The sequence below is a fragment of the Strix aluco genome, chromosome 5 (genome assembly GCF_031877795.1).
Source record: "Strix aluco isolate bStrAlu1 chromosome 5, bStrAlu1.hap1, whole genome shotgun sequence".
In the NCBI taxonomy this organism is placed as follows: Eukaryota; Metazoa; Chordata; class Aves; order Strigiformes; family Strigidae; genus Strix; species Strix aluco.
The window spans coordinates 72,461,919-72,474,445 of record NC_133935.1 but is presented as its reverse complement, the minus strand read 5'-3'; the positions used below and the strand labels follow the sequence as shown (position 1 = coordinate 72,474,445).

The following is a 12,527-nucleotide window of genomic DNA, read 5'->3' as shown; positions in this document are numbered from 1 at the left end:
TACAGTGATAATGATATGCAGAATTGCAGCCATTACAGCATATTTCAGATGAAATGTACATACTAAAACACATCTTGTTTATCTAATTCAGAGAACAGTTAAATGATGTATATAATAGATTCTCCCTTAACAAAATATCACTTTTTAGTAAGTTTTTTTTATTGTACTGAGGCCAAATTGGAGCTTTCCCAGAAAGAGCTTTTTCTGATTAGCTATGTATTTTACACTACTTTTGTATCAAAGTATCCTCTTCCTCCCATCTTATCTACCATTAGAGCTGGATTACGTAAACAGTAATTGAGTCATTGAACAAGTTGAAGCAAGGTTTTATTTTGGAATAACTTTGAAGTTTGACAGCTGGATAACTATTGGGAATAGTGACTTCTGTTTGCTACTTTCTTGCTTTTCTTCAGGTTGCTGCAGTCTGCCTCTCAACTTCTTGCTTTCCTGTTAACTTTTCCAAAAGATAGGCATATGCAGTCCACTGCAGTTGTAGGTGTATTATCAGGATCCTATCTAAATTGTGGCACCAGTTTGTGTGCACTTAAAAAGGTAAAACATTAGTGAGAAGGCTCCTACTTAGAATATTTATGCCTAATAATTACATATAATTACTTTTTAATATGTAAAGAATTAAAAGCATCATCTTAGCAAATGCTGAGCCTCGTCTCGGGGATAGACTTTTTTCACTTGTGAGAGGAGAAAGTTTCTAGCTTTCAACATATGAAAAAGTACATTGGGTGAATACAGATCTGTTGCAGTGGTTTGTTGGCTTTTACCTAGGGACTTTTACCAGGGATTTAATCAGTATGGCCTAAACTCTGTGGAAGTGAATTGGTATAGCCCAGGGGTTCTCAGCCTTTCCTTCACCACAGACCCCCCTTTAAATACCTTTCGTGGCCACGGACCACCAAGACTTAATTCAAGATTTAAAGCACTAGACTGTATCAAATATTAATTTCCATTTTCTCATGAAGGGTCTTCAAATTTGGAGAGAAGGGGAAATAAATTAATCTGTTAATGCACATACTTTTATTATAATATCTTTATTGCAATGATTCCTGCTTACCGTGGGCCAGACCAAATGTTTCTGCGCTGGACGTTTCCCATCCCTGCTTTAAGCCTTTGTGGACCCCCTGTGACAACATCGTGGCCCCCCCAGGGGTCTGTGGACCACAGGTTGAGAACCACTGGTATAACCAAATTAAAGACACTGGAACTGTTCCAGTGTACATCACCAGACACCTGAACCATGAGATTCCCAATGGGACTCTGCTTTTTCTGGTGGGTTTTTTTGATGCTTGCCCTGATGTTTTCAGTTGGATCTGAACACCTTTCCTAAGACTCAGCACATTCTTATGAAGTTATAATCCATCTCCTCTAACATAACTGCATAGTAATTTCAGATGTCTTTACTGGTTCTGATATCATTTACTGACCTAAAAGTCTGATGTGCTTAATGGTACTGAAAGACCACTAAATGTACATGTACTTACCTTCAGGAGACCCAGTGAAACAGGCAGTAGATACTAAGCAGCCTGAAACATGTAATAAATAGTTTCTGTTGCTCATATGATGGTGCCTGAAAGTTGTGACTAAATCTGGGACACCAAAGTGTAGGTACGGTATGGAGGAAAGCACAAAAACCCTGCTCAAGAGACCATGCCATAGTATTTTTGGCCTGCTGTGTGGTGTCTTCAACAAGCAGCTTGCACAATTCTATGTTAAATTCCTTCCAGGGCAGGAACAGCTTGTCTAAATGAAAGAGAGACATAGAATTATTAAAGTGTGAGAGAGGAGATGAGAAGAGTAAGTGGAGTGAGTTTGAAGTGTTTGGAGGAGGGTGAAGCCAACTGAATCAACAAAACAAAAGAAAAGCCCAAGGTCAAACCTGAAGACAGCAGGTGCCTGCCACAGAAACCACTGCTGCTGCTCTTCTGCTGCATCGAGTGCCTCCCCTTCCCTGGTCCCACCCAACAATTTTCTCCCAGATGTGACAACGTAGAAGAAGTTTCTGCTGCTTTTGGTGGCATAATTGTAAGATGGGCAGGTGACTTAATTTGCAGCTGCTCTGTCTGTGATCCTACTGTCCTTTTAAGTTGGGATGTTTCACAGCATCCTTTTCTGAAAGCCTTGGCATTTGGATTTTTAGAACTTTCTCTGTGCCACAACAGATTTGTTAGTCTTTGGAGGAATTCCTTCCTAAAGTAATATGTTTTTTTTTTTCTCCTCAGCTTTACAATGAAGAAATTCTTGATCTCTTTGATACCACACGTGACATTGATGCAAAAAATAAAAAATCAAATATTAAAATACATGAAGATTCAGCAGGAGGAATTTATACAGTGGGTGTTACAACCCGAACTGTGAATGGAGAATCGGAGGTGATAACTGAAAATAAATTACTCTGTAGCATACAAAGTATATTCTAAAAATGTTGTCTGTATGTTTTGATAAGCAGTTAAAAATAGAGGTTATGCTTGCTAACATCTGCATCTTGGACAACTTAGGTGTAAAATTTAGCTGAAATTTTAATTTCCTTTAGTTTCTCTACCCTTAAATCTGATGAGTGTTTGATTTTTAGGTGCATACCACTTTCAATTAATGCTAGTAACAGACTTTTTTTCTCTACCAACAGAAATATTATTAGCAATTTTTGCATGTGTGTAAATCTGATCTCCCACATCTTATATATATTACTTTTCCTGTGACAGGAAAGCTTTGCATGATGACTGTCGTGAGGTAAACTGTTGTTCATGTGCATTGCAAATCTGAATGTAAATGTTATATTGTAGGGGTTTTTTGTACAAAAAGTACAAAAATTGTACATTTTTGCCACAGGTGAATAGAAGATTGCTATGTTACTACCAGGGGATGGTAAAAAGAGGAGAACAAAGATTTAAGTGTTTTCTTTCAGAAACCACAAAAAAACCTTTTAGTTTGCTTATTTAAGAATCTTTGTGCTTTTTGGCATATAGGAACTGAAATAATAGCAAAGTGAAAAAGCTTATGTATGATTAAACCGATAAGCATTATAGGAACACTTTTTATTTAAACTGCAAGCAATGCAATGTATTACTTGTCTGTTTTCTAGATGATGCAGTGCTTGAAGCTGGGGGCTTTGTCTCGAACCACTGCCAGCACTCAGATGAATGTTCAGAGCTCACGGTCACATGCTATCTTTACTATACACTTATGTCAAACCAGAGTCTGTCCTGCATTTAACACTGTACGTATCTCTGCTGTTATTAAACTTCACTTTAGTAACCATTTTTCAAAATGTGAATATTGTTTTGGCAGCCACTGCTATTTGAATTGCACTATAGTAAAGATGCTAGTCATCATCACGCTCGATGAATTTGCTAAGCATTATAATAATTTGATTTAATTTGTGCATGTGTAACCATCCTCTAGCCAGAGGCAACCATAAACTGCAGCCTCTTACACGAACTTGCCCATTCTTTTCTAGCGTTTTCTTCAGTATTTTGTTGCAACATACAAAAGATAGTTAAAATGTAATTTGTCTTTAATTGGAAAAGTGTTTTTAAGTGTCTTTGTAGGTACTGGGTTTAAGCTTGCAGTCAGCTAACTGAAAATGCTTGGATATACCAGATTCAGTGTTAATATCCAACAAGGAGCAAGTAGAAAAGCATTTGATTCCGAGGCTTAGTGTATGTCTTTTAAATAGATATATATTTGGGGTTCAGATGTGTTAAGTCCATGCACTTAACCTGAAATTTAAACTATAAATGTGCTTGGAGCTTTTCTGTAGAAGATTTTTTCATGTGACTGTTCAGTTGTTAGTTGCTGTTGGTATATCTTGTAAAGGGGAGAGTTCAGAATAAATACATATTACTGAAAACTATAGTAGCTTCAGGGGGATTATTCTAAAGCTATCAATATTTTAAAATAGTTTGGTGAACTCCTAAGTATCTGGCTAGCATTTTACACATAGATATCACATTTTTAAGTATGTGATTTGTGAATTGGATTTGTAGTGCTTTTTGGGGGAGGGGGGTGCTCTTTGCCCTTTTTTTGTTAACATTACAAATAATCATTTGCAGGTAAAATGAAGGTTGCTCCCTGGTCCTTTGTGCTATGTAGACCTGCTTTATATGCCTGTTAAAAACACTTCTTCCTGCTTTCCATGCTGAAACTGTGGATCTGGTGGTGCAGGCAGCTGTCTGTCTTCTCACTCAGGAGGGACTGGGATCACACTTGAAGCCCAGACAGGGCACCTTGGTCACTGCGTGGTGACACTGTCTGCTTGGAGGTTTTGTTGAAAACTGCCCATGTAGCTGGGGAGTGAGAACTCATCTAGGAGTCTCCTTTCCTGCAGGCTGTCAGCACAGCAATACACCTGCACTGGTGCACTTGCAGCCTTCCTCACTAGCTGAGCCACCCACAAGAGTCTTGCCTGGTTCTGCCTGTTTTTTAACACAGACCTGTGCTAGAGGAATAGGTGGCTGCCTTCTGCCTTATGTCAATCTGTGTTTTGTTTCTCTTTTTTTTGGGAGATATGAGCAAGATAATTTGACTGTCTGGAGCTGGGCATTGCCAGATCCTTAATCTGTGAAGACGGCACCTTCTTCTTTCCCTATGGTGTTTAGGAGAGTAGAGGTTAGACCTGACGTTGACCTCTGAACGCTCCTGGAATATAAATTAATACAAGCTATTATTGGATGGCCAGGAGAGATGCAGCTCGAGTTTCTGTAGACAACAGTTTTGGGAGACCTTTGTTACTAGGGCAACGCAGTTTCTCCTCCTCAGATGACAGCATTGTCCGTGTCCCTTCTGCAAGCGGTTGCTGGTGCCCAGTGTGGGCAGGCAGCCAGGGCTGAAGTGCACAGACATGCTGCTCCTCACACTGTGTTCACACCATCCATGCTGCTTGGAAGTTTCTGCATGTACGTTTGAATTACTAAATAAGCGAGAGTGAAAGGATACATTAATCGTTACTTCGAGGGCTGGGAAAGAGTGTGGGCCACAGCAGTGTAAATGTCAAAATGAATGAGCTTAATTGATCAATAAATAATGATTTCTGTCCTGTAGAAGTGGCACAATTACTTTTCTCTTCTGAAACTGCTACAAAAGGAGATCACATAAGTGTGAGATGTTTAACTACTATGAGAACAGTTTGGTCTGCAGAGACATGCATTATCCTTTGCAGTAGTGAAGGGAGCTGTGGGCTAGCTGACCAAGGTCATAAAGATCATTGCCACAGAATGAGATTTGTTTTAAAGAAAAACCAGAACAATCTATGCTTACTGCGATAGAAATTCCTAGTAAAGCCTGTAGATTGGGCTGTGTGAATGTTATAAATTCAGTATACACTCAATATATGCCTGTTATGTGCCGCCATGACAAGTTTGTAGAAACTGCCCTATGATTGGTATCTTACCAGGGAGGTCAAGAAGTGAGTGATTTAAAGATTTTTTTTTTTTTTTTTTTTCTCATCCAGTGTTGCTTTCCTGACAAGTCTAACTACTTAAACTTTTACTAAGTTACTTAGAATAAAACAAAACTGAGGCTGGGGTACCTGCCCATAGTGCCGTGCGTTCCTGGGCAGACTTCCTGTGCTGACAGAGGCGTGTGTCTGGTGCCAGTCATTACAGTGTATTTGAGAGAGGGGAGAAAGGAACCTCTTCTTTCTTCCTTGTTCTGTCTGCTGTCCTTATTTTCTGGTCAAGTCAGAAGTGCTGGTGGAATACTGGCTGCTAGGAAAACTGGCTTAAAAACATTTCTAAAATAAAGTTGAAGAATCATGCCACAGGGAAGCTGGTGACAGGGATGAGAGTGTTATAAAACAAAAATATCTTTCAGTTATTTGCCAGGTTTATGAACAAAGTGGGTCTGGTAATTGTTTTTGGGGAAGGTAATAATATAATCAGGGTGGCTTTTTAAAATAAATTTCCTTCGACAATGGATTTAAGACTTACATTCTAGGAGAGGTACAAATTTTGTTGCCCACCTTGCTGAAGACTTGCATATTTTAATATGTATCCCCCTGTTCCTCTGTCAAGAAATAACTGTAGCTCATACTTAAAGTAATTGGTATTCACATGCATCTAGAGCTGGGTCTTCAAGAATCATATGTTAGTACACATGATTAAAATGGAGATAGTTTTTTGAGAGATACCGTTCTTGTTATAAGAGAATGAATAAATAAGGACTTGGACATGACAAATAGGTAGTCTTGTAAATAATTGTTGATTGAACATTGCAGTAGACAAATGTTAATGTGAAAGATCTTACCAAGCTTTATGGGCGGTTCTTTATTGCAGGATAATGCCACCGATAACAGGATAATATCTGAATCTTCTGAGATGAATGAATTTGAAACTCTTACTGCCAAGTTCCATTTTGTTGATCTAGCAGGATCTGAACGGTTAAAGAGAACAGGAGCTACAGGAGAAAGGGCAAAAGAAGGCATTTCCATCAACTGTGGACTAGTAAGACTATACAACTTGTTTCCCTAGACTGTTGGTACCATCTTCTCTTGTTTTACGGATCACTTGTTTTTAGTAATCCTTAAAGTAGAAATGCATTGTGTGCAGAACAAGGACTCTGTAGCATGAGATATAACAGTAGATATTGATTCTTACAGGGTTCTTGGCTTGCTAACGTTTTCTTGGTTGTACTAGACCCCAACTAGCAAATTATAGTTCTTATAACTGTTGTGAAATATAGTTACTCTAACTTTTAAAAGATATTGTAGCTCCTTTCACTTTCTTTATTTTTAGTTTTTATTCTGTCAAGACCCAAACAGTTGGAGAACATTACAAGTGGTTAGCAAGGAGTACAGGCATGTAAAACATGGACAATGAATAAGCTTAATTGATCAGTAAATGTTGGTTCTTTGTTATAATTATGAAACATAATGTAAAACAAGCCTAGAAAAAACACTTCTAAGTAGAAATAAAATTTTAAATTTATAGAATCATTTCACTTTTTTGTCTGTGTACTGGCTCTCTATAGTTTTTCTAATTAACTGTATTAAATGTTTTACTTAACATTTACTTAACTACACTGAAAAGTAGAGCTGGTGATTATCTATGGAGATTGTAGTTTCATGCCTTTGTTTTGAGATACATGGCTGTGTGGAGGCTCTGTGCAGTTCTTTTTTAAAGATGTAAAAATACATGTTTATATGTGAAAATATGTCTTTCCCTGGTCTAATATGTAGTACCAGAGAGATACTCTGCAACTAGAACTTTCTTAGTGATTCTCTTGCCATCATGACGGTGGTTATATTTTGTAGTTATTCTGGTTATATGATATGGAAGAGAAAGAGAATCCAGTTCAATTTCATCATTGTTATAAGCACAAAGTCAACAGAAATTTAGGGGTTTAAATGACATGTATCCTTAACAAATAGGATGCAGAATGCATGAAGTTGAAAATCAGTGTGATAAAAGTAATATTTTGTATGATCACAAAACTTTCATTTACAGTGAATTCCAGCCCTCAGCTTTGGGAAACAGATTGAGAGTGATTTAAACCTTCAAAGCAGTCACAGAATGTGGTGTATAGGCAGTTCTTCAACTGCGGGATGCAGTAAGACCCTCTTCAAGACTAAGAACTGGCTGTACAGGGTGCCATCTAGAGGAATGTTCTTTAATTTGTCATATGATTGAAGTATGTGCAGTTGCACATTAAAAATAATTTTACAGCCAAATGTTAGGTTGTTTATAAACATAAATTAGAGCCTTTTAGCAATGAAATAGGATAGCCATGGACTACATAATTTCAAGCCTTAAGTGCTTAAATCTTCATTAGACATTCCTTATTTCATATCTGTAGACATAGTAAATTCTGTATTTTTCATATTAATGCCCCATATTTTATTCTAAATCTAGCATAAAGCAGATTGATGAAATTAATTTTGAAAAGAATATAGCTACTGCTAGAAGTAGAGATCAGCTTTATTAATCATTGAAAGTTAATGTCTGTTACATGAAGTAGTTCTAACTTTAGTTTGTGACTGACATGAGGTATCAATAGACACTGCACACAAATTGTGCTAAGCACTTGGCACTTGCAGATACCAGACTGCAAGTCATCTGATTAACTGTTGATAGCACAAAAGTTTATAGATGACTACTGCAAAATGTAAAAATCTTCAGAAATATTTTTTAACTTTCTTGAGTATATTCACTTTTTTGCAATATGCAGACTCCAGTTTATAGCTGTTTTTAAAATAAAACTACTCAGGAATTGATTCTAACTTGTGTGTTACATGATTTGGTGTTTTATAGCTGGCACTTGGCAATGTAATAAGTGCACTGGGAGATAAAAGTAAGAAGGCAACTCATGTACCATACAGAGATTCAAAGCTTACAAGGCTACTTCAAGACTCTCTTGGGGGAAACAGGTATGAAAACTAGAACAGTTTATATATTTCATTGTGAACAAGCATGAATGAGTACATAACCTTCAGAAAGTAGAATAAACATTAAACAGTGATAAAAATAACCACTCTTTTTTGTTGGAGGGAGGTTCCAAAGATAAATTACTATCATGATAGAAAATGCTGGCAATGCAGGGAAAAGATTTTAAAGAGGATTTCTGCATTGTTCTTTTTACTGCTATTGTAGCCTTTCTAGACATGAGGCTTGGAGTTACTTGGGGTACCATTTGCAGAAGTCCTTTCCATGAAAACATCTTTAGATTGTAGGTAGCATAAATGGTAAACTTTGCTACTGTGTAATAGCTTTATTAATTACAGCCTAGTTTAAAACTGTGATGAGTTGATGAATTTCTCCTTCAGAGTTTTTTTTTTGGTTAGTTTTTTTTTTAATGGCACTTAATTATTTGCTCTGATTGCCATGCATAGGAGCTTGGAGTCAGCTTACCACAGACTTTACCTTTTTGTAAAGGTTGTATATCTTGGGGTCTGGTGCATCTATCCTGTTGTCTGATGTTGGATTAGAGCTTAATAAAAACTAAAAATTGTATCACCAGAATTGTTTGTATGATCCTGTTCTGTATATCTACTGCACATACAGGGAAGAGAGGCTTTGGCTTCTGGAAGCTTTGTCTAAGCAAACATTAACAAATTTATTAAAATAATACAAATTTTGTATTAGTAACATTAATGTGTTCAAATACAAAAGGGAGGATAGCTGAGTGTGTTTTAGCAAGGTATCACCTCTTACTCCTCTATTTTTAATACGGCTGAAGACTATTTTTAGGAGGGCAGGAAGTTTTCTGGGCATGTCACAAAGAAATTGGGGAAGTGGAAGAAAATTCTTAAATTGTTGTTCTGCTCTTCAGAGAGAGAACTTTAGTGACACCTTGCAGCACTGTGGTGTAAGCAAAAGCAGAGCCAGACAAAACAAACAGAATAAAGGCCGGAATTTTCAGAAGTGGTTGAAGGAGGAAGAACTCAAGAATTATGAAAAAACCAAGAGCGTAGGTCTTCTAAACTCTTTCTGGAAGTAACTGCAAATAGCATTTCTTGACTAAATTTTATATTAAATACACTAGCTAATGAGAATTTTTTTCAAACTACTCCTAGAATTGCGCTTTTGTTGAAATACTATTTTTGAATCTAAAATATTTTCTCATCTTACAGCTCCACTTCTCCCCCTCCTGTTCTTCAGGAGAAATTGCATAGTTTAGTGTACAATGTACAGCTAGCAAATGCTGTCCCAGAGCATTTTCAAGGATATTCAGATATATTCTGTGTCTGCTCTGATAGATGTTAAATTTGTGGACACCCCCACCCACCTATTTTTATTTATGTGATATACATGCTGAAACATGTCAAATCAGCAGTTTGCTGTTAAGGAAGCATTATACATATTAACACAGTTTGAATAATTTCTTGTCCATGCTTTGGCAACCATAAAGTGTGGGAAAGCTAAATTTTAATAAATAGTTTTTCTTCTGGGAAATCAGATTATTAGATTTCTGTTAGCCTGTTCTGTAGCCTTCCAAATTCCACTGCAGTTATTACAGTCCACATAGTTTCTCTTTTGCAAATACTTAAAGACTTACTAGTAGTGATTCAGGTTAGATTGCAGTGAGTCCTGGGTTAATGATGATGAAAGCAGTGTATCACTACTATTCTCACCATAATCCTGATTTTAAATATAATGTCGTAACAGTTCTGAAGCAGCATTTAAATATTAATGTTTGTTGAATTATTCAGGTAAGAATATGGAATATTAGTGGGTTTTGAAAGGATTTTTATAATGTATAGTATGAAAAATGAAAACTTTCATAATTTCAGGGGTGGAGGGAGCAGTTTAAAGAAGTGGTAAAATAAAGGGTGTAGAACAGTTTTTAAAAAAGACCCCTAGTCCATTATACAATTCAGATAGGAAAGTGGAGTTCAAGTTGTTCAGTTTTCGAGACAGACACCTAGTAACTAGTCTTCTGAGGTTTAGAAAAGTAATCACATTCTCAACTGAAAGCACAAGTAGTCCTGATGTCAATTAAATATTTGTTGTTAATCTCACATATTCTTATCTTGAGGACTAAACTCAAACAGTTTGGAGAACTGACACAAAAGTACGCAGGAGATCTGAGAAAGAATTGCTGAAATCAAATCTTCCTTGTATCCTCAGGCTAGTTACTCTTTCCAGTTTAGTTTCCCAATGTGTGTGGTGGAGGTAATTGTTTGCCTCACAAAGAGATGCAGGGATTAATTTGTCTCAGTCTGAAATTATAGAAAGTGAAGATCAGAATCCAGTCTGCCTAATTCAGATATTTCTTCATTGCCCTGGAGACAGTGCACTCTTCTTAACGCAACCATCTAAGCTCTAACATACAACAGAGAAGCAGATTCCTCTGTGGCCTGGAGGGGAGTACTCAGTCCATCAAATGTAGCTGTTTTCCCCTATCTGTTGAGAATTTAGGCCATGTAGGCACCTTGAGAGTATGATCTACATCTTCAACTCTGGTTCTGACCCCTCTAGGCCATTTTTATCTGATGTGAAATGAGTGTGCTCCAGGGAGTGAGGGAAGGGACCCTTGTTCCTCCATCTGCCTGTTGAAGGATGAAACTGTTGCAGGAGAATATCGGACTTGCACAACTGAGAGTTATATCAAGCAAAGCCATTTATTTTTCCAATAGTACATACTTATGCTCTCACCAAAGCTCTTACTTCATAATTAGCAAATCAGCAATTAGACAACTATCAACCTTTTCTCTTACCAGCATAAGACCACTCTAACACACGCTGTACAGACCAATCAACTTCTTGTTCACACAGTGGTAACTTCTCACAGTTCAGTACTTTTCCACAGTTCAGTGTTGCAGCTGTCCATTGTTTTTCCCTGCCACCTTGGCACAACTCAGCAGTTTCTTATCTTTCTTTCAAGGCCTGTTTCTCATCAAAACCTAGCTGCTTCTCAGAGGCTGTGCAGGGCTGACATGCTGATGTCTCCCACATGAAACCACTTGGTTGGAATGAAAACTTTTTTCTTTTCCTTTTTCTCATTTTGTCCCACTGGTTCTTGCTGGTCTGTCTGCTCACTCTTTCATTTGGAGCAGGGAGTATGTTCTCACCCGGCATATCCTATGATGGGCTGGCTAGAGGGTGTTATAGGAACTCGAAAGGAAGGTGGGTGTTCATAGCCCTCTTGGGCTTAGAGCTCAGGTCCTGCTGCTTTTTATGGAAGTTCTCTAAGCAGTGGTGTTAAGAAACATTGAATAAATACAGTTATAGCCAGATATACTAAGGGTAAGTACTAGCTTTTTGGCTTCTGTTGGAAAACAGGAGATAATTTGGAGTAGAGAATTTGGACAGTTTGGACTTCGATAAAATGTGAGGTAGACGATAGGGTACCTTGGGCAGTTACGCACATACATGGACAGCTAAAATGAACATTCAGACAACTTTCAGATTAAGCAGGGATTAGAGGCAGCCTTGACAGCTGTGTGATCCAAATCACTGTCTAGGACTTCAGATTGATTTTAAGTTCCTAAATCTCAGTTTATGTATGATTAGGCAAACTGAATATAACTTGAAAAACATATCTAAGAACACCAATTAATTGCTTTTATAATTTTACATGTAGAACAACTAGTGAACTAGCAACTCTTATGCTATGCTAGGGTGATACAAGATGTAACAGTGCGTAACTTTGTGATTGACAGTCTTCCACTGTGAGTTAGATTGAAGAATATTTTCACAAATGTTGTGAAGTCACTATTCTTGTTTCACCTTCTACCTGAAGACCTGTTAGCTTCTCTCTACTCTTTTTGTTCTTGATGTATAATGCTGACCTGTTTCTAACTTCCAGTCAAACGCTCATGATAGCATGTGTGAGCCCTTCAGATCGAGACTTCATGGAAACTTTGAACACACTAAAGTATGCCAATCGGGCACGGAACATCAAGAACAAGGTGATGGTTAATCAGGATAGGGCTAGTCAACAAATAAATGCTTTGCGCAGTGAGATTGCACGGCTACAGATGGAACTCATGGAATACAAAACAGTAAGTTTATCCTCTTAGGATTTCTTCTGCTTTAAAACACTTACAGTTTTACAGCTTTTTTTTTTCCTGTTGGCTA

The 12,527-nt window shown here is 37.4% G+C and overlaps 1 protein-coding gene across 10 annotated transcripts in view; it reads left to right on the top strand.

Annotated features, from left to right (window-relative positions):
- The window catches only part of KIF21A (kinesin family member 21A), a 93,297-nt gene that overhangs the window by 33,228 nt on the left and 47,542 nt on the right, over positions 1–12,527 (top strand). For 9 of the 10 annotated variants that reach the window (XM_074827748.1, XM_074827753.1, XM_074827751.1 and 6 more), the window contains exons 4-8: positions 2,235–2,384; positions 3,095–3,229; positions 6,285–6,452; positions 8,259–8,374; positions 12,256–12,451. In XM_074827748.1, coding sequence (XP_074683849.1) covers positions 2,235–2,384; positions 3,095–3,229; positions 6,285–6,452; positions 8,259–8,374; positions 12,256–12,451 — 765 coding nt within the window. The remainder of the gene's footprint in view (positions 1–2,234; positions 2,385–3,094; positions 3,230–6,284; positions 6,453–8,258; positions 8,375–12,255; positions 12,452–12,527) is intronic. The other variant, XM_074827755.1, reaches the window with a different exon arrangement.